The 22,203-nt window shown below is 51.2% G+C and overlaps 1 protein-coding gene across 3 annotated transcripts in view; it reads left to right on the top strand.

Moving 5' to 3' along the window:
* Positions 1-21,921, top strand: part of LOC138837709 (RING finger and transmembrane domain-containing protein 2) — a 50,019-nt gene extending 28,098 nt beyond the window's left edge. The window contains exons 8-12 of one of the 3 annotated variants that reach the window (XR_011375418.1): positions 12,543-12,692; positions 14,464-14,529; positions 14,648-14,749; positions 17,563-18,558; positions 18,688-21,921. Coding sequence is in view for 2 of the 3 variants with exons in the window: in XM_070036661.1 (XP_069892762.1) it covers positions 12,543-12,692; positions 14,464-14,529; positions 14,648-14,749; positions 17,563-17,697 (453 nt within the window). In the remaining variant the exon portion in view is untranslated. Of the gene's footprint in view, positions 1-12,542; positions 12,693-14,463; positions 14,530-14,647; positions 14,750-17,562 lie in introns of all 3 variants that reach the window. The other 2 variants (XM_070036661.1, XM_070036662.1) reach the window with 2 other exon arrangements.
* The last annotated feature ends 282 nt before the right edge of the window (positions 21,922-22,203 follow it).

Here is a 22,203-nt window from a genome sequence, read left to right as displayed (position 1 = left end):
AAAGCACCCCCAACCCTCATCCTAGCCTCCTGGGATCCACAGCCTTCTCCCTCTGCTGCCAGCAGCCGCTCTTCTGTTTCCATGGCCTGCCCATCCGTTTTTGTTGTTTTGCTTTGTTGTATTTTTTTTCCCTTTACTCTGTTCCCTTGGAGACTGTCAAAGGCTACATTCTGCCACCAAGGGACACAGCAGCGACAGGGCCCAGCAGCACCTGGGAGTTACCCCAGCCTCCCTGCTGGTGTGTGTGTGGGGGGTGACCTGCCTGGTTGCTTTGTTTATCTATCCAGTCCTGCTTGCTCCACCACAACCTCCCCCCCCCAAGTCCTTGTTCCTGGCTAGGGAAGATGAAAAGCGACCCCAGACAATGGAAGACAAGGCCTACCACATGGCCCCTGCAGTTTAATTTCCTTTAATTCATTTTATATTGAACCAAATGATACTGTTTGTTTTTAATGGCAACTGCTCAGCACGGGGGAGGGACAATCAGGCCTCCTTGGGGGGAATTAGGAATCCAGCAGCTATTTTTTTTCTCCTTATCCTGCATAGCCCCCCTTCCCAGCTCCTCCCCCCCCAACATAGGGCCTTTGGAAATGGATTTCCAGGTTGAAAGATGACACCTTTTACCAGTTCCAGTGGTCACCTGTCAGGAGAGTAGCCGAGCTGTGTGCTGGCCATGGTCACCCAGGCTCAGCACCCAGGCTCGGGTGGCCTTCCTTCCCCATGGACCCCGAGGCCTCTCCTCCTTAGGAATAGCTGGATACCTGGGAGCAGGACCAACTGAGCTGCTCTGGGTGCATCTCCCCTCCTTGCTGACCACCGCCAGCACCTGATCAAGCCCCACCTACCCTGAACTAGGCATGAAGGGGCACAGCACTGGGCACAATCAGAGCTCAGCACTGGACATGGGGAGTGAATGGCGCCCGGGGCCCATCCCTGCTACCCCTGAGCCTGCATGAAACCAGACTCCATGTTCATGTGCTCCGGAAAGTGGAGAGGCGCAGGGCAGGGGGCCAGCCCTTCCACTTCCACTCTGAGGTATCTTAGAGCTGCTTAGAGGTGCAATGCTTCTGTGAAGCCCGAGGATCTTCTTGAATCTTCCACAATCCCTCCTGCAGAAGTGGGCCAGAGACCACTGCAGAGTCCATTGTATGTGGCTAGCCCATGTGGAAGGGCAGCAGGCCTAGCTAGGGTGGGGCCAGCGTGGCCACACCAGAGACCTCACCCTGTGCCCAGTCCTGGCTGGGGCCTTGGGCAGCCTGGACAGAATCCTGCTGTCACGGAGCTGAGTGAAGTCAGGCATGGCCTCTGTTGACTCCTGTCTCTGTGTGGCTGATCAACTGGCTGCAGATGTGCTGCCCAAAGTTCCTGGGACCAGAGCTTCTCCGCATTGTTTTTTCAGGTTTGGGACTATTTACAGGTAGACTTTAGCAGTTACGTATCCCTCATCTGAAAAAAACTCCAAATTCTCCACAGTCACATTGTTTAATACATCTCAGGGGGCGGAGCAGGTGAGATTCTTTAGTCATCTGTAGACTGGACCTGGTTGCCACAGGACCCGAGGCTTGGGTCTACCCATAATGCACTCTGCACAGACTTTCTGCCGATTTTCCAGTCTCACCTCCCACTTAGTTTAGGATGACAAACGTATGCCCCTGTGCCCTGCTATGGCTTGAGAACTTTTCTGCCTGGTCTTGAACCTCGTCCTCCTGTCCTCAGCCTCCCAAGTAGCAAGGATTACAGGCATGAGGCACTGATGACCAGCGATCTATGCAGCTTTTGAACTCCTGCCTAGCCTCTTCTTTCCAACCAGACCTACCATCTACCAGTTGCCAGATGCTAAGAAAAATATCTTACCCCTCCTCTCACCCCAGATCATATATTCATTCTTTGGCCTCAGGGCCTTGGTACTGTTTTCTCTGCCTGAAACACCATCTTCCTACCCCAGCCCCATCTGGCTGGCCTCGAGTCACCCAATGGCCCTCAGCTTCCTGTTTAGAGAGGCCTGGGCTCAGGCAGGATGGGATGATCTCATGTGCTCCCCCCCTGCACCCCCCATGTTGTGACTGTTATGACTTGTCTCCCTCACTAAGCTTCAAACGTGGTGAGAACACAAACTAGATTATTTTACATACTTCATTGTATTCCCTAGCATGGGGTAAGGCACATAGTAGGAATTCAAACCATGTATGTTGCAAATAGGAGAGCATTGCAAAAGTCTGGGGGAGGGGATGTTCTGGAGCAGACAGGGCCTGTTGATTTGGAGACAACAGCTTCCAGTTCTGCTGTGTGTAGGCCTGGGCTGACATGTGCATTTGGTTTAATGCTCTGCTGGTGCCATCTTGAATTTTTAAACAAAGGCTGGATGTTTTTGTTTTGCACTATGCTTTGCAAATTCTCTCTCGTGGTAGGGGAGCATGGGCTACTCCCACCCCTGGCAGTACCTTCTGGTCTTCTGTAGTCGTGTGTCCAGGCCATTCAGGACATTAGACTGTCACTGGAAACCATTTCTTCTGTGTTGGTTCCTCATGACTTTTTTTTTTTTTTTTTTTTTGGGTCCGGTCGTGGGGCCTGAACTCTGGGCCTGGGCACTATCCCTCAGCTCTTCAGCTCAAGGCTAGCGCTCTACCACTTGAGCCACAGCACCACTTCCGGCTTTTCTCTTTTTGCTTATGTGGTGCTGAGGAATCGAACCCAGGGCCTCATGCATGCAAGGCAAGCACTCTACCACTGAGCCACCTTCCCAGCCCCCTCATGACTTCTATACCAAATGACACAAACTCCATGCTTTCAAACAACACTGGTGTATTTTTACAGTTTTGGGGTTCACCAGTCCAAAATCAGTGGGATGGTCCCTTCCAGAGCCTCTGGGGGAAAATTAGGCTTGCCACTCCATTTCCTATAGCTAGCCAGCATTCCTTGGCTAATGGGCCCTTCTTCCATCTTCAAATCCATCTAAGTTCCTGTTTTCACATCATCTCTTTTGCTCTGGCCTCTTGCCTCCCTCTGTGCATTATTGAGAACCACCTCCTATTTTAAGACCCTACACTTACATCTGCACATGCATATAATTTTTCCATGTAATGTAACTCATCTGTCTGCACACATTCATGGGTTCTAGGGATCAGGACACGTGTATGATCAGTAGTTAGGATACAACTTCCTGTATCCTCCCCCATACAGATGAGGAAACTGAGGCCATGAGGTGATGTGACTTGGGTAAGGCCACCTTTCCAGCAAACAGACCTGCAATTGGCCCACTTGTGAGCTACAGGTATCTAGGTCGAAGCCATGGGCTTCAGACCACCTCTGCTCCTGTGCTCCTGTCTCTAGCCCTTGAACATTACCCCTTGAGTCCTCTCGCTTTAAGATCCAGCTCTGAGCATTTGTTCCTAATCTTGTAGCTGGCATGGGGACATGTAGGTGCATCCGCCCAGCTGGGACAGGGACAAAGGGAAGAGAAGAGGTCCCCTTTCCACAGCTAACAGGGCCCCAGGCCACCGCAGGCTTCATCATCAACATCATCTAATTACACTTCCCCTGGGTCATGCGGAACAAGGCCCTGGGGTGAGGAAGCTCCTGGTGCAGTTGCTGGGGCACGTGGGCTGCCATTCCTGGCCACAGGGCTGAGGCTCTCAGATCCAGAGAGCTGTGGCCAATGAACAGGCGGTGCACAGCCTGGCAACTCCTGCAGGGCCTCAGCTCAGCTTTGGAGTCAGAGGTGCCAGCTGGTCCCTGGGGTGGGGGTAGGGGCACAGCACGAGGGTCCAGTATTACCTGTTGGCCTGTTTTATGGCCATCTCCTCATGCTGGTGTGGAATATGGAAGAACAGAATAAGGACTTCTGTAGAGAAGTGAGGAGGGGGATGAGTTGACATGCTTGTCACACACCGGCTAAAGACTTGATAACTGGGGATCCAGTTATCATGAGGCTGTGGGTTCAGATCCCAACTTTGCCCTGTTAGCCAGTGCCATGAACTTCTCTAAAACTAAATCTGTTTTTGTTAGCTACAGATGGAGGTCATCATTTACCCCAGCCTCCTGTGGTTCTTATAGCCAGTTTAGGAAGTAGGTGAGCATATTTCCAGTTTGTCGCTTTTTATAAATAACATGTGCAAGGTATTGATGTATATAATTACTCAGGCACCTAGCTTGAAAAGGAGAGCAGCACTAATGCCTTCAAAACTACCTGCACACACACGCACACACACACACACACGCGCGCCAGGTTCCATCCCTCTCCCTACTCCCTATGCCCAAAAGAAAGCTGGGAATGTGGCTACTGTTCTTTCCTGTTCCTCTGTAGTTTTCATGTCTCCTGCTGCTTCAAGAACAGAGCAGGCATAGGCCTGTTTAACTTCTCCCCTCCATATCTAACTTCTTCCTGCCTTCTCCTTTTCTATTCCCAAGCAAGGATGGCTAAGCAACTGTCAAGCCTGTTGGCACTGTAACCAACACAAGGGCAAGACTCTGAGCAGGCGCCAGAGGGGTCTCCCCTTGCGTGCTTCATCTGCACCAAGACTTCCTGTGTGGACACTTGTTAACTGAAACCTGTACCGATGCGTTTGGGGCTTGGTAATAACTCCAGCCTCAGGCTAGCGATTCGGTGCTTCCTGAGCCCTGGCCTCTTCCTTAGCAGCACCTGGGGCTGGAACCTGCCGAGAGCTGCAAACCGCTCTGCTGTGGATGGCTGGCCTGAGGGAGGGGAAGAGAAAGGAGAATATATGTATTACTGGAGTAATAGCCTGTGTCTGATCAGGTAGAGCTGGGTTCGAACCCCCGCTCTGCAGCGAGCCGTTATACCGCACGGACGGGAAGGTGGCCTCAGTCACACTGGCCGGTGGCCTTGCCCCGTGGAACCTCACCTTCTCCCAGGATTGTGGGATCCCCAACCAAGGGGTGAGAGGTATGGGGTGTCCTCCCGAGGGTGGTGCCCCCACCCCAGCCTCGGTTCCCTCCTCTGTGACGTCGGGCTCCGAACCCGCTTCTTCCCCGCGACTGTGACGTCCCACGGGCCCCGCGGTCCGGGGTGACCCGGAGGACACGGAGCGGGCGGACGGGATGGCGGAGACGCGTCCGGGGATCGGCCACGGCAGCTCGGCCGGTGGCGGACGCCGACCGCGGGCCGCGGGGCCCGAGGGCCGGATTCAGCCGCGCGCGGCGCGGCGCGGCCGGGCGCGGAGCTATGACCTCATCGGCCGGCGCCGTCCCGCGGGGCCATGAGATCATGACATACCGGCGCTCGCCGAGGAGTCGATTTGTTCGGGAGCGTGGGGACAGCAGGCCGCCCGCCACGGTGATCTCATCCGGGCCCGGGGGAGGAGGGAGGAGGGAGGAGGAGGAGGAGGAGGCAGGCAGGCAGGCGGCCCGGCCCTCCCGCGCCGCCCAGAGAGGGATTGATGGGCCGCCGCCGACCGGTGACGTCATCGACAGCGCCCGTTGCCTGGCAACACGCGGCCGCCAGCCCCGCCTCCCTGCGGACCCCTCAGCCCGAGTCCCTGCCGAGCTGCCCTGACCCATCCAGACCTGTCCATCCTGGCTCCTCCTTTCTTTTGGAATTGCAGTATATATACTGTAAAGTGCTCTGGTTCAACGTATGCACGCACCCTCCCAGATCAAGGCAGCAACAGCACTGTCCCAGCAAATTTCCTAAGAGCCACGTGGGCGTGCTTCAACTTTCTAACCGTCCCAGGAAACAAGTGGACAGGAGACAGGTGACGTAATTTTTTTTTTTTTTTTTTAGAAAAACAGTATACCTAAGCCTAATAGGTGCAAAATAATTTCAACTTCTCTTTTATAAAACACTTAATGAGCATCTTCTTTTTTGCTGTCATTTTTCTAAGACTTTGAAATTCCCTGTGTATTTTAGATTTTCAGTTCTGATTTAGCCACATTTCAGTTGTTCATGCCTGTAATCCTTGCCACTCTGGAGGCTGAGATCAGAGGTTGAAGGCCAGCTCAGGCAAGAAAGTCTGTGAGACTCTTATCTCCAATGAACCACTAGAAAACTGGAAGTGGTGCTGTGGCTCAAAGTGGTAGAGCGCTCACCTTGTGCAAAAGAACTCAGGGACAGCATCCAGGCCCGGAGTTCAAACTCCACAACTGAAACCGGCCAAAACTAACCTGGTGTGGTAGTGTGTGTTTACAATCCCAGCTACTTAGGAAGTGGAGATAGAAGGATCAGAATCCAAGTCTGGCTCCAGTTTGTAAAAGCTCAAGCCCTTATCTGAGGGGGGTGGGGGGAGCAAAAGGACTGAGGGTGTGATTTAAGTGGTAGAAAATGGTTACCTTGAAAGTGCAAGACCTTGAGCTCAAACCTTGTAACCTTGAGCAAGAGAGCACAGGGACAATGCCCAGGCCCCAAGTTCAAGCCCTACAACAACAAAAGTCACAGAGAATGGGCTACTACTATGGTAGGCATCAATGATGAGGAACATTTCCCACAAGACTCCTTCCCTCCACCTTCCCCTCCTGCCACTTTTCCAACATCCTCACAAAAAGGTACCTGTGATTTTTTTTAAATCAACCCTCTTCAGTTCTTCCTCTATCCCCATACCTTAGTATCTTTTCTTTCTCTTGCCATGCATCTCACCTTTGTCTCCCAGGGTCTCCTTTTCTCTCTTCTTCACACTGGCTGCAAACCAGATGAGAGAAATCAGGATTTTAATCCTAGCTCTCCAGTTCTCACAACTTTGCCTCTCTGAATCTCTTTCCTAACCCACGAATAGTGCTAATAAGTGTTCATCTCCTTAGGTGGTCAGAGTTAGGGACAGCATGGTGTCCAACAGAAATGTCACCAGACATTTATTCTTATTCTCTCTTTCTGTTAGTTTCTTCTCTTACTATTCACAGACCCCTCATTGGCTTAGTCTCTCCCAGTCTGTTCCTCCATTTCCTGCCTCTAGCTCTCATCTGAGAAGTGTGAATTGGTCATAACCACCTCTCCCCCACTACCCAGAGGAACACTGGATGTACAATCCCTGGCCCATAAAATATGCTTAAGAAACTTGCTTTCATCCAGTATAGTGCTGCACACTTGTAATCCCAGCACTTGGGAGGCTAAGGCAAGAGGATGAAAAGTTCAAGACCAGCCTGGGACACATGACAAGACCCTTCACTCAAGATGAAAGGAAGGAGGGAAAGAATAAAGAAATACTAAGTTGCTTTCTTCTATTTCCCCACTCCACCCCCTTTCCTCCCTTTTCTCCTGGTCTTTCATTCCTGGGGCCCTTTTCTATCAGGCCAGTTTCCCCCTGTTGTCTCTTCCTCCCCTTTTCCCCTGTAGCCCTCCCCAACCTTCTCATGTCTGATTCCTCCCAGTGGTGCTTCCTTATTCTCTAGCTGCTCTAGGTTGCTGGCCCCTAGCTCAGGGCTCAGCCTCCCCCCCCACCTCCACCCCCCAGAGGTCTATACGATGCTGGGGCTGTTTCATCCCAAGGGCTGTGGCCCCCTCGGCCCCGCAGGCCACCTCCCTAGGAAAACAAGTCAGTGCCTAGCACACAAACTGCTGAGCCATCCTTCTGGTGATGACCAACATCGTCCGCAGAGAACCGGCTCTCCTTGGCTGGAGTGATGAAACTTACCCAGAAGCAAGAGCAGAGACAGTGGGAGCTGAGAGGGGTTGAAGAGGAGGAACAGAGATGTTTACTTTGTCCTAGCTCCTGGACCCCTTGTCTTTCTAGTTGTGCAACCCAGAGACATTTACTTCTTCACCAAAGCTGCTTCAAGCCAGCTTCTGTCATTCACAGCCCCAAAGTGACACCCGTGGGTGGTTGTGGAGTGTGTAGAAGCCTAGGCTAGCCTGTCTGTGTGGGTCAGCCCTGAGAATGGAACACGGGGGTCCAGGGAAGGAGAACAGCATGCCCAGGACCACAGAGCACAAGGGAAGCACAGCCACCCCTGATCCCAAAGACCACATTTTGAACATGATTTTTATATCATCCACAATGACATAAGAATCACTTGTCTCCTGCTCTGCCTCCTTGGGTCTCTGCCATCCCCTCCAAGCAGCTTAATTCAATTCGTCAGGAGGATATTTTATACTTGCCAGACTGCTCACAGCGCCACAGCTGGTGCTTACAGAGTCCTTACCATGTGCCAGGTGCTGAACTCCAGGCTCTGCAGGCATTAGCTCATTCATCCCTCCCCCCAGCAGCCCTGGGAACTTCAACTCCCATTGCCATTTTACCCATGGCAAAAGAAAAAAAAAGGCCACAGCAAGTAACTTGCCCTAAGGAGCTAGGAAGTGAAATCAGAACTCAAACCTAGGCCAGGCATGGTAGCATCCACCTGTAATCCCAGCTACTGGGAGGCACAGATAGAAGGAGCATAGTCTGAGGCCAGCCCTGACAAAAGTATAGGACATTATCTGAAAAATAAAGCAAGAAAGGCTGGGGTTGTGGTTCAAATGGTAAAGCACTTGTTCGTGAGATCCTAAGTTCAAAATCCCAGTATTATTCCCCCCCCCCAAAAAAAATTTTTTTTTCAAGTGTTTCAGATTCAGCATCTCTTACATTTTTGGAGATTATAAAGAGGCTGTGCACAGTGGCTCATGCCTACAGTCCAACTTACTTAGGGACAGAAATTAGGAAGAAGATCATCAGTAGGGGCCAGCCCAGGCAAAAACTTAGGAACACTCCATCTCAACCAACAAGCTGGGCGTGGGCATTCCTGTCATCCAAAGCTATGCAGAACTCCATAGGAGGATCATGGCTCAAGGATCATCTTGACAAAAAGCATAAGACCCTATCTGAAAAATAACCTAACGCTAAAAGACTTGGACCAGTCCTGGAAGAAGTTTGTGAGACCTATGTCAAAAAGAATAATCAGGGCTGGGCACTGGTGGCTCCACCTGTAATCCTAGCTACTCAGGAGGCTGAGATGAAGAACCAGAAGCTCAGAGAACTAAATCAGCAATGCCCATCTGGACCCAGAACAAAAGTCATTTCGTCTCTATCTTCTTCATTCGTAAGAGCTGCTAACCAGTATTCTGCTCTGTCTGTCCTTCCTCCCTCCCCACCCCAGAGCTTGGCGCTCCACGGTGGGGGCATTCTACTCAGAAAGTCCCCCTCCTCTCCCTTGTTTCTTCTTAGCATCCCCATCTCCCTCCCCTGGCCCGCCCATTGTTTCCCAGGCTTTTTGTGCCCCCCCCCTCATCCTGGCAGGGAGGAAGTCAGAATAGAATCTGCCTGGTGCCACCCCCTCTATTGGAATCCAAGCCCTGACACCTCCCGTGCCCCAGCCAGGCTCATAACAATTGCTATGGTTCCCCCTTGGCAGTGACAGGGAAACCGGGCGTCTCCGCTCCCATCGCTTCCTTGTTTTCTGACACCCCAGAGGAACCGCACGTTCCATTTGGTGGTCGTCAGAAATAACATGCTTAAGAAACCTGGAATTATAAAAGTGCTTAATTAGGGAGAGATGGTTCCACTGGGATATGCCCAGCTTTCCCCCAGTGGTTTCATCTCCCCTGAGTGGCCAGCCCCGCCCCAGCAGCTAATTGCTACTTTGAACACGGTGCCATCGCACTCACTCCTTTTCTTTTCTTCTCTGTGGCATCAGTGCTTGCTTATCAAGTGGAGTTCTCTCTTCTGAGTTCCGACTCTCTTTTGCTGTCAGCAAACTTGAAGACGTTGGCAAGGGTGATGAGGACAGAATCTTCTAAAGAAGGACCCAGAACCAAAGGGCCTTGCCTGTGTAGAGTCACAATGCAGTGGGAGAGACAAAGGCTAAGGTAGCTCTAAAGTATTGTGAGAAATGCTCTAAAGGAAGAGAAAGGAGGAGAAGGAGGCAGACTGACTGGATGAAAAGGAAGGGAGGGAGGGAGGAAGGAAAGATGGGTGAAGAGAGAGAGAGAGAGAGAGAGAGAGAGGTGGATACCTGGATGATTGGGTGTGTGGATGGATGGATAGATGGACAGACAAGTAGATGAGTGAATGGGTGAGTGGATGAATGAATACGTGGATGGATGAATGGATAGATGAGTGGATGGATGGGTGGGTGGATGGGTGGATGAATGATTTGGATGGATGGATGGATGGATGGAGAGATGAATGGATGGATGGAAAAGTGGATGGTGGGTGGGTGGGTGGATGGATAGACGAATGGATGGATAGGTGGATGGACAAGAGGGTGGAGGGAATGGATGGAAAAGGGGAAAATGAAGCAAGGTTCTCAGGTGCACTGAATTCTGGGAGGGGTGACAGAACCCATTTATGTTGGAAGATCCCGGGTGAAAGCAATTGGGAGACATAAAGGAAGCAAAGAACATGAGATTGGGAGATCTAGGTAAAGAAAGTATTCTACAGAGCTTTTGGGAGCCGGCCACCAGTAATGTGGACAGTGTTGCTGTCCACAGAGCAGCTGAACCATTGGGCCTATATCCATCACATCACTAGTGGAGTGAAACCAATATGGCAGCCATCTCCCACATCTCTGCTGTCCCATCACCTGTACCTTCTACAAATTCTAAATGAAATCCACAGTGTACCTACAGGGGATGTTTACTGGGGCTGAGGGACTGAGTTAGCCCAGCAGTTACAAGGTTGGAGGTGAGTGCCTGACTGCACACCCTTCCTAGGTGCTCAGCAGCTGTGGATGCATGTGTATCAAGCAGTTCTCATCAGAGTGGCCTGAGCCCAGGCACCAAAATGGATATGAAGGGATGGATAGACCGTTTCCTTCCAGGGCCACACACCAACTGTTTGATGAATGTGTATATTTGTATAACCTTTTTTTGATTTTTTTTTTTTTTTTTTTTTTTTGGTGTCAGTCATGGTGCCTGAACTCTGGGCCTTGGGGCTGTTCCTCAGCTCTTCAGTTCAACGTTAACGCTCTACCACTTGAGCCATAGCCCCACTTCTGTTTTTTTTTTTTCTGCTTATGTTGTGCTGAGGAATCAAACCCAGGGCCAGTCTTATAGATTTTTTCCTGTCTGGGCTGTCTTTGAACTGCAATCCTCAAATCTCAGCCTCCTGAGTAGCTAAGATTACAGGCATCCAGCTGCGATTTACATTTTTAAGTCTGTGAATTCCTGAGGTCAGATTGTAAGTTTGTTTGTTTTAAACATCTTTATTTAATAATAAAGTCTTAACAAAATGTTCAGACTTGGAGCATATGTTTCAGTGAGTTTGGATAAATGTTTGTTCACATACACACACATATACACAACCACTGTTGCGACTGATGATAGAAATGCCCCTATCATTTCCCAGAATTCTTTCCACCATCTGGTCACTCCAGGTCAGCGTGACCAACCCTTGGAGCTTTATACAAACCAGAATTACATGATTCGGTGTCATGTCTGTGAGATTCACCCGTGTTGCAAATCTCAGCCATTTGTTGGTGGTTATGGCTGAGCTGTGCTGTAGTCTATCAATATGGCCAGCCTTCATTTACTCATCCCCCCATAGACCAGCATTTGCACAGTTTCCAGTGGAGGGATTTTGTGAATAAAGATGCTAAGAACATTTTGGGTCCATGTGGACATGTATATTTTTTCATTTCTCCTGCGGCAGATCCTCAGAGAGGAATTGTGGGGTTACAAGTTAGGCTTCTGTCTACTTTTATTAGACTACAGGAGCGGGCGGGGTTACTTTCAGCTCTGTCTTTCCAACAAAGCTTATAGGAGTTAGTTGCCCAGGGCAACAAAGGCTCAGCACAGTGTTGGGTGCTTTTCTTGTCTAACTTCTTTGGTAATCCCAGCACAGCCCCATAGGGTTTCCTTTCTGTAGACGAGGACACTGAGGCTCACAATTAGGCCACCAGAGAAGAGTGAAGCTCTGGTCTGGGTGAAGCTCCAAGTTAGTGTGATGGTATCACCATGCCTTGTCTCGGGCAGTGGGTGATGGAGCTAGAGCAGTGTGGGCATCTTCCTGCCATCAGTCTCTAGGCCTGGTCCTCCCTGCTTCCAGTGTTCTCCGACCTAGGCCCCTATGGGGAAGGTAGGAATGGTCTTTACCTCATGTGACTTGGAGAAGCACACACCTGTAATCCCGCCTACTCAGGAAGTGAAAGTAGGAGGATCATAGTCCAGGCAAAAGCATGAGGCACTATCGGAGAAACTACTAAAGCAAAAAAGGCCGGGGGAGGGGGGGCGGTGGTCCAAGTGGTAGAGCTCCTGCTTAAGGAGTTCAAACCCTTCAACCACACAAAAAGAAAAAGAAATAAAAAGGAGGAGGAGGAAAAGGAAGAAGACCCCACTACGATGATAGATGTTAGTGCCAACAAAGGAGAAACAACAGATTGTGACCACATGCCAGCCCCAGGGCAGAGTGTCATGTCTCCCTCTCTCTGTGAAACCTAGTCCTTGCTTCTTGATCTTCTCAGCTGGTAGGCATTAGGGGTGAGGGCCTTGGCCAGGGCCCGTGTCTCCCTGGCTAGAGCGGGCCCCATTAAAGCTGGCCTGAGTGCTTTCCCAAGCTGATTAATGGCCTGCCTGTGACCTAGAATGTCATTATTGCCCGGCCCCTCCTCTGCCCCCTCCCAACCTCTGTCCCTTGGGTCTTTACTGCTAATAATAATGGATGCTCTTTGTGTGTCTGCAGGGAAAGTTCTATCTGGTCATTGAAGAGCTGAGCCAGCTGTTCCGCTCACTTGTCCCCATCCAGCTGTGGTACAAGTACATCATGGGCGATGACTCCTCCAATAGCTACTTCCTGGGAGGTGTCCTGATTGTCCTCTACAGTCTCTGCAAGGTGAGGCAGTCCCAGAGGGTGCTGGGAACTTGGATGAACCCTGATAGTAATTTTGGTTGCGGGCAGAAGTTGCTGAACTCAGGGCTTCATGCGAGCTAGACCAAGTAAGTGCTCGGCCACTTGAGCCACATCCAACCACAGCTCTTTTTGCGTTTGTTTTTCAGATAGGGTCTCTCACTTTTGCCTAAACTGGCCTCAGATCTCCATCCTCCCATTTCTGCCTCCCCAGTAGTTGGGATGACACACGTGTGCCATCATGCCTGGTTCTCTTCTATATTTAAATTGAGGTGAAAATCACACAGCATAAAATTAACCACTGGTGATCTTGAAGTGCCATTCAGTGGCATTTCGTGGATCTAGTTTAGTTTGGGGACTACCACCACTATCTGGTTTCAAGACATTTTTCACTGGCCCCCAAAAGAAACCTTGTGCCTGCATGGTTCACACCTGTAATCCTAGCTGTCCAAGGGGCTGATGTCTGAGGATCATGGTTCAAAGTCAGCCCAGGAGGGACAGGAAAGTCCTTGGGACTCTTATCTCTATAATTAATCACAAAAAGCTGGAAGGAGAGCTGTGGCTCCAGTGGTAGAGCACTAGCCTTGTGCATAAAAGCTGAGGGACAGCACCTAGGTCCTGTGTTCAAGTCCCAGGATGGGAAAAGAAGGAAGGAAGGAAGAAAGGAAGGAAGGAAGGAAGGAAAGAAGGAAGGAAGGAAGGAAGGAAGGAAGGGAGGGAGGAAGGAAGGAAGGAAGGAAGGAATGGAGGGAGGGAGGGAAGGAGGGAGGGAGAGAGGGAGGGGGGAGGAAGGGAGGGAGGGAGGGAGAGCGAGCGCCCTTGTAACCAAAAAGCAGCCCTCCCCCATTTCAACACTTCCCTACCCCAGCCCCTAGACACCACAGATCTACTTCCTGTCCCTGTGTGTTTGCATACTCTGTCTGAATCTCTCATGTCAGTAGAACCTTGCAAGAGATAATTCTTTTGTGTCTGGCTTCTCTGACGTAGCATAACATCTTTAGGTTCATCCACTGTGTTCCCTACATCATTGCCTTTTTTGTTGGTGGTGGTAGTAATGGAACTCAAGGCTAGTGCTCTACCACTTGAGCCTCAGCGCCACTTCTGGCTTTTTCTGAGTAGTTTATTGGAGATAAGAGTCTCATGGACTTTCCTTTCTGAACTGGCTTCAAATCAGCTTCCTGAGTAGCTAGGATCACATGCTTGAGCCACTGGTACCCGGCTTACATTTTAACACCTCAAGTCAGTAATTAGTACCTTTCCTTTTATCATCAGAACAAGGCAGAGATCTTGTCACCCTCCCTCCCCCCCCCCGCAAAAAAAAGAAAAAACAAACTCATTCCCTTCTTTTTTCTTCTTTATTTGTGCTTTAGAGGATCCTGGGGGAGTGCATGTGTTATCTTTCCTTCCTCCCAGCAGGTCACCAGGAAGGTTTTATCCTGCTGGATGACCTGCTCCATGATTCCGATCCACTGGCATGCTGGGTGGGTGTTGCGATCAATTAGCAATGCCTACCTGGGGCATGGAAAGAGGAGAAGGCCATATATATACCATTTATCAGCTGCCTGTCTTTGGTAACATGGGAGACTGTTGAAATTGGGCCGCAAGACAAAAGCCAAGCAAAAGAAGCGCAAAGGGGGGCAAAATTTCCTGGAAAATGTTCTAAGTCCCAGACAGGTGAAATCTATCAAAGAGATAGTTCTGGGGTAGCAGATGCTGAGCAACCTTTCTTTGGGCCATGGTTCTGCTCTCCTTCCAGTCATTTGACATCTGTGGCCGTGTGGGCGGAGTGAGGAAGGCGCTGAGGCTTCTCTGCACCTCCCAGGTGAGTTGGCTTCAGGAGGTCTCCTTCCTCATGCCACTGTTCCAGGAGGCATCCCTGAGCCTCCCAATCCCGCATGGCTCATCCCTGTGCTCTTCTCTCCTGCCCTCTTCCCAAACAGAACTACGGGGTCCGAGCCACCGGGCAGCAGTGCACGGAAGCTGGGGACATCTGCGCCATCTGCCAGGCGGAGTTCCGAGAGCCTCTGATTCTCTTGTGTCAGGTGAGCAGGTGCAGGGGAGGGCGGGGGGGGGGGCATGGCATGGGTGGAGGCCCTCAGGAAAGACCCTCAGAGGCCTTGAGATCACTCCAGGAAAGAAGGCTTTCCCATGACCAAGCTTCCAGACTGTGGTGTGGGTTAAGACCGGAGTCAGCCAGACCCCGGTTTCAAATCTCAGCTCAAGACTTCTTCCAGCTTGGGGTGGGGGTGGGGTTGTTGAGCAAGGAACTTCCTGTCTCTGAGCCTGTGTCATCAGTAAAATGCAGAAATGCCAACTTCAGTTATGGTGTGAGACCTTCCTGGGTGTGAATCCCATTCTTTTATTTGCAGGAGCAAAATATTTTTGTACCCTCTGAGTAGCATCCCCAGGCCCCTGTAGCATGCTTGTCCCTAGTGTGTGTGTGGGGTGGGGTGAGGATCACCCATCCTCCACTGCTAATCTATAAAATACATATGATAAAGAGTCCCACGAGCCGGGCGCTGGTGGCTCACGCCTGTAATCCTAGCTACTCAGGAGGCTGAGATCTGAGGATCACGGTTCAAAGCCAGCACGGGTATGAGAGACCATGAGACTCCTATCTCCAATAAACCACCAGAAAACCGGAAGTGGCGCTGTAGCTCAAGTGGTAGAGCGCTAGCCTTGAGCTGAAGAGCTGAGGGACAGCGCCCAGGCCCAGAGTTCAAGCCCCACGACCGACCAAAAATAAAAAGTGAGACAAGAGTCCCACGTACTTCATAGAGCTATAATGGCAGCTCAGTGAGATGACCTAGAAAGATACAATTTTTATCTTTTTTAGGATTTAGTTTTAAATCGTTTTCACCAAAGACCTGGCTGGCATGTTACTTGTTATCCATGTATTTATTATCACCATGTGTTTTCTTTGTTTCTTTTTTTTTTTTTTTGTCGGTCATGGGGCTTGAACTCTGGGCCTGGGCGCTGTCCCTCAGCTCTTCAGCTCAAGGTTAGCACTCTACCACTTAAGCCACAGCACCACTTCTAGTTTTCTGGTGGTTTATTGGAGATTAGAGTCTCACAAACTTTCCTGCCCAGGCTAGCTTTGAACCATGATCCTCAGATCTCAGCCTCCTGAGTAGCTAGGATGACAGGCATGAGTCACGGGTGCCCTGCACACCATGTGTTTTCATTGTCCTGGGTCTCACCAATCCAGGGTAGCACTGTTGCTAGTCAATCCCTTTTCATTCCTTAATGTCATCACACACACACACACACACACACACACACACACGCACGCACGCACGCACGCACGCACGCACGCACGCACTTCCTCCTTCTCCTCCTCCCCCTCCTCTTCTTCCTCCTGACTTGGGGGCTGGGTGTCAATTTAAGAAAATGCTCCTTGGGTCAAAGCACCTATGAAGGGCAGAGAGGCAAGGAACACACACACATGCTCTGCAAACTCCTGGTCTCCTGGGGAGACAGACACATACATAAATAACTATGAGACAAGGCAGCCAGCTAAGTGCTGGGTGGGAGAGAGTCATGCCGGCATCCCCAGGGACGGGGTGGAGCGTGATGATGAGTTGCAGGCTGGGGAGGCCTCAGCCTGGATTCCAGAAGGGATGAAGAGGCAGAAGGCTCCTCTCCCCTCCTCCAAAGGTAGGCCGGGAGGTAGAGGCCTCTTTGAGTATCAGAAAAAAAATTCTTGCTATTGCTGTCCAGGGGGGTTTAGAGGAGTTCTTCTATCATTTGGGTTCACCCCCCCATTTTATTTCTGTTTTAAATTGGCAATCTATTTGCATGAGTCAAAATTCCTAAAGGAGAGGAAGGATCTATGACAGTTAAACATACTGAGTGGACTTGGTTTGGGTCCTGAAACATGGAGAGGACATTTGAAAAATGAATAAGAGCTGGGCACTGGTGGCTCACGCCTGTCATCCTAGCTACTCAGGAGGCTGAGATCTGAGGATTACAGTTCGAAGCCAGCCTGGGCAGAAAAGTGTCTGAGACTCTTATCTCCAATTAACCACTCAAAAACCAGAAGTGGTGCTGTGGCTCAAGTGGTAGGGCACTAGCCTTGAGCACAAAGAGGCTGAGGGACAGCGCCCAGGCCCTGAGTTCAAGCCCCACAACCAACAACAACAAAAATTAATTAGGTGAAGTCTACATGGGGTCTGGAGGGGAGAATGGAGGGAAGGAAGAAAGGAGGGAGGAGGGATAAAGGGAAGGGAAAGGATTACGGGGGTAATCCACTGTGCCCAGACCCCCTCAAAAATAGAAAATAAACTTTTAATTTTGGAAGATTTTAGGGCTCACAGAACAGTTGTGAAGGTGGAAGAGAAAATCCCTGCTTTAGTCCTTATTCAGGCTCAGATTCCCCTAGTGGGACCTTGATGGTGGCTTTGTCAAAGGCCCAACACCCCATCACCACTGTTCACGAGACTCCAGACCCCATAGTGGCTCACCAGGCCCTGAAATCAGCATCTCCCATCAGCCCTCTGACCTGCCCTCTTTCCATCCCCTCCAACTCAAGAGAGTTCTCCCTGCTGGTCCTGCAGCACGCACACACATGCACACACCAGCCTCAGGGCCTTTGCACGTGCAATGCCCTCTGCCAGTCACACTCTTCCTCCTACACTTCTTCCAGATACATCCAAAATGCCACTGTCTCATGCTGTTCTCCCAGGCGCCCTTCCCTGCCTTTTCAGTGGGCCACTTAACTGTGGCTCTCAGCTGTGCTTTTGGCACCACGTGGCAAGGAGTCCCCCCAGCTCCAGGAGGACAGGGGTAATGTGTCAGTCTTGTGGCTGCCGTGCCCAGCTCCTCCATCGGGCCCCGCCCCCTGCTGTCCCCTCAGCACGTGTTCTGTGAAGAGTGCCTGTGCCTGTGGCTGGACCGTGAGCGCTCCTGCCCGCTCTGCCGCTCCGTGGCCGTGGACACGCTTCGCTGCTGGAAAGACGGGGCCACGTCAGCACACTTCCAAGTGTACTAGAGCTGATGTGCACAAGCCATCTAGGCAGACGTCCAGCCCTCACGCCCTGGCCCCAGCCTCACACCCCCCGGCCCTCTGGGCCCCCGACCTGCTAGCCTTCACCTGCCCCTCTCTGGATCCGTGGCACAATGACCCAGCCTCCCTCACCGGACACCCCAGGTAGGTCACCCCTCCCCTCCAAGTCCAGGCTCGGGAATATGCAGACTTATCACATAGGTGCTAGGTGCTAGCACCTAGTACCTAAGTACTCAGTGTTCTAGTCAAGGCATGGCCCAGAGATTGATGGCTCCCAGCCCTGGCCAGCAGCTGACAGTGACTGCCACGCACCCCGACATACAAACGCTGGGCCCCGCATCCGGCTAGGATAACGGCAGGTGCCAAGGCCCGGGGTGTGCCAGGCCGACATCAAGCATCCTGCCTGGAGGACTTGCAGCCATCTTCACTGCAGCCCTGCGGTGGAGGCGTCCTGGATCTCCTGTCTGTAGGGGAGGGGACACTGAGGCACAGAGTTTGTGATGCTGCAGCTCGGTCGGGGTCCCTCCACCACCCCCCCGCTGGCACTGTGGACGGAGTTTCCACTTCGTGCTGTTGACGCCAGCATTGTGGCCAGCAGGCCTGGCTTGCTCAAAGTACTGGCGGCTCACAGCTGTAATCCTAGAGACTCGGGAGGCTGAGACGTGAGGGTCGTGGATCACAGTCAGCCTGGGCTGGAGCTAACCACCTGCAGCTAACCACCAAAATGCTGGAAGTGACGCAAGTGGTAAAGCACTAACCTTGAGTGAAAAACCTAAAGGACGGCGCCCAGGCCCTGAGTTCAAGCCCCAGACCAGCAGAGAAAAAAGAAAAAAAGAAGTGCAAAAGGTGATCTTGATGTTTCTTTCTAGTTAAGTCAGTGTGGGCCCAGTGTTGAGTGTTCTGCGTGGGCCTCCCCAGGCTCTCCTCATCCTCTCTGCTCTCCTGCTTAAATTTTGTTCTCCCCCATCACTCAAGTCGCAGACCTGTCACCGGGCCCTCTAGACATGGCCGTGCCCCCCGGCAGCCTTCAGGACTAAAGGCACCGTCTGTGTGCGCACAGCTGCAGCCTGGGGCCCGTAAAACTCTTGGCTTGGACATCTGGGCTGACACCACATAGGTGACCACAGAGAAACCACTGGAATCCTGCCTGCCCTCCCCTCCCCCACCCAGCGCTCACTGCCAGCCTCACACAATGGGTTGGTACAGGTGACATCACAGTGAAAGCAATCCTGGAGACTCATGAGCCAATCAGCATGAAAGTCCTGGAGGGAAAGAGAGGGCTTGAAGGCTTGTTACTACACTCCCCCCCACAACAGACTCAGGGTGCCACCACTCCAAGAGTCCATCCCTGGCTGGACATCGGTGGCTGTTTCCTGGTACCCAGCGAGACATCATCTAAGGCAGCTCAGCATCTTCCAAAGCTGTTACCATGGCGACAGCTGAGTTAGCCCCACTTGCCTGGCCAATCAAGCGGGAAGAGAAGCAGAGGGAAATGTGTGGCTGCTCCTTCTCCGCCGGGATAGAAAGCCGAAGGGAAGCAGCTGGAACATCCATAATTGCAGGTGATGTCAGAGCCCTAAGAAACGGAAGCTGGGAAAGGCTCGGAAGTATCATTATGGGATGGGACCAGAGCAGTTCATTGGAAATCCTGATCCCAAACTTTGAGTAACTTTAAGAAGCTACTCTACCTACACTCAACCACTACAGGGATGGGGAAAAAAGTCTAGCATCTTATGAGCGGGAATCGGGGACACTAAAAATCTATTTACGGATGAATCCACCCATAGCTCTGCCAGGTGTACCCATGCTACCAACATAAAATTCTTCCAACATTTTGCAGAAATGTTGAGTGCCATGTTTCTGATACTGTGGGCCCCTGCAGACAGGCGGGGTGGTTTAGGTGAAGAGTGGATTATTTTCTTCCCTGTGCTTTAGGGAATGTCCCATGTGGAGATTTGCTGCTGGGTGGGAAGATTTTACATCTGCCCCACTGGGAGCAGTGGCTAAAGCAGAGTTTTCCAAACATGAGGCTGCTCATGTGTAAAAGCAGTCAGGAGCCTGACGAAGAAGGTTCCCGTCTCCTGTGCAGTGCAGGTCATCTGTTATAAACCAACCCACTGTTTTATGATCTCCGTTCCAACAAGTCCTCAGGACTGGGCCTGTCCAAGCCGAGCCTGGTGGCCAACAGGTGTCCCAGCCCTTGAGAGGCTAAAGTAGGCCAGGCCAACCTGGACTACATAGCAAGACACTGCCTTAAGAAACAACAACAGCCAGCCATGCATGGTGGCTCACGTCTATAATCCTAGCTTCTCTGGAGTTAGAAATCAGAACTTTTGCCAAGGCCAGCCTTGGCCCCATCTCAATCAATGAAAAGCCAGATGTGGGGCTGGGTAGGTGGCTTGCCTAGCCTGAGTTCCATTCCTCATTACCCAGAAGTTACACTGTGGCTCAGGTAGTAGAGTGCTAGCCTAGAGCAGAGAGAAGCTCAGGGACAGTGCCCAGGCCCTGAGTTCAAGCCCCAGGACTGGCAAAAAACAAAAAACAGATGTGGTGGCATATGTATGTCATCTCAGCTATACCGGAAGTCTGAGGAGGGTCACAGTTTATACCTCTGGGCGACATGATAACACCAGCCACAAAAACCACGTAACGCACTCAAATATGGTGTAAGCGTATAAAAGATAAGACCTGGCATGGTTTACTCACACCTGTAGTCTCAGCTCCTCAGAAAATGGAGATTGGAAGAGTTATTATTGGAGGCAAGCCCTGGGGGAAAAGTTCACAAGACCGCTTTTCTTTTTTCTTTTGTGTGCTGGTCCTGTGGCTTGAATTCAGGGACTGGGTCCTGTCCCTCAGCTGCTCTTACTCAAGGCTAGCACTCTACCTCTTGAGCCACAGTGCCACTTCTGGCTTTTATTTTGGTGGTTAGAGATAAGAGTCTCATGAACTTCCCTGGCTTTGAACCACAATCCTCAGATCTCAGCCTCTGTAGCTAGGGTTACAGGCGTGAGCCACCAACACCTGGCACAAGACCCCTTTTCAACAAATAAGGTAGGTTTGGTGAGACATATCTATGATCCCAGCTACATGGGGGACTTGAGGCAGGAGGATCATAGCCTAAGGCTGGTCCTGGGTAAAAATAAAGCAAAATAAGAAAATAAAGCAAAAGGAAGGGTTTGGCTCAAGTGAGGGAAGGAGCATCTGTCTCAGACATGCAGGGTCTTGGGTTCAAACCTCAGGACTGCCAAAGAAAATGAAATAATTAAAAGGACTTTAGGAAGAGGCTTCAGGAAGAGGCACATTCAGGAGCTGCAGTGGTGATAAAGAACCATGTCTCTAGCTGGGCACTGGTAGCGCAATCACAATCGTAGCTACTCAGGAGGCTAAGATCTGAGGATCACATTTCAAAGCCAGCCTGGGCAGGAAAACCTTTGAGACTCTTAACCACCAAAAAACCAGAAGTGGAGCTGTGACTCAAAGTGATAGAGCATTAGCCTTGAGCAAAAAGAGCTCAGGGACAGTGCCCGGGCCCTGAGTTCAATCCCCACAACCAACAACAGCAGCAAAAATAAAAGAACCACGTCTCCATCCTCAGTTCTGTTTCCCTGTGATACAGTTGGGCTCATGTAATGGTAAGATGGCCCTGGCAGCTCGAACTTTACCAGCTTAACCTCAGCAAAGAGTCCTAAGACTGACTCACATTTGTTAGTCCCTGATCTTAGCCTGTGAGGTATGGAGCACTGGCCAGACCTGAGCCAGGTATTAAACTCTGGAGTTGGGTATTGAGTTGAGCGGGCAGGATAGTCAGCCCTTTTAAGCCATATGGACTTCTGAGAGTGGAGAAGGGCCAGGCCTCATAAAAAGGCATCTTCCCTGCAAACCACCACTCTTCGGAATAATCTGGCACCTGGATTCCTGAAACATCTCTGACCAAACACCCAAGAACCCAAGCCAGAGTGGCCACTGGTCTGTAGTTGTGATCTACCCCTGCTGGCTCGCTGCAGGAGGTTGTGCATACACTATGTGATGAATTTGAATTGTTGGGCAGGTTTCCCAAACCTACTTCAGCCATACCACTCCTTGGGGGGGGGGCCCTTGGATTTTAGGAAGAAAGAGAAGGGTGTGGCCCCGAAGCATGGACATTCTGTGGGGCAGGCTCAGAACCCCAAGCTTGCAAAAAGGAAATGAACACACAGGCGCCTTTGGCTAGAAGTGCACAACCAGTTTGTTTTTTTTTTAATAAAATCATTACAAATATGTACAAAGCATCTCCACGGTATGAAATTCCATTTACAAAAGAGCACAAGGAACCAACAATGTAGAAACCCTGACCAGAAATGTCCCCTCACACCCTCCCTCCCCATGAGGAGCCCGAGTCCCCCCCCAGACATCCTGTCACGCCCCACACCACACACGGTTCCCTGTTGTGATCATGCAAAAAGACCTTGGTGGGAACTCACTCAGCGCCCAGAGGAGGGGACCCGGCCGAAG

Source organism: Dipodomys merriami, unplaced genomic scaffold (assembly GCF_024711535.1).
Source record: "Dipodomys merriami isolate MVZ:Mamm:240054 unplaced genomic scaffold, mDipMer1.0.p SCAF_274, whole genome shotgun sequence".
In the NCBI taxonomy this organism is placed as follows: Eukaryota; Metazoa; Chordata; class Mammalia; order Rodentia; family Heteromyidae; genus Dipodomys; species Dipodomys merriami.
The sequence above is the reverse complement of the archived record's forward strand: the minus strand, read 5'-3'. Positions and strand labels throughout refer to the sequence as shown.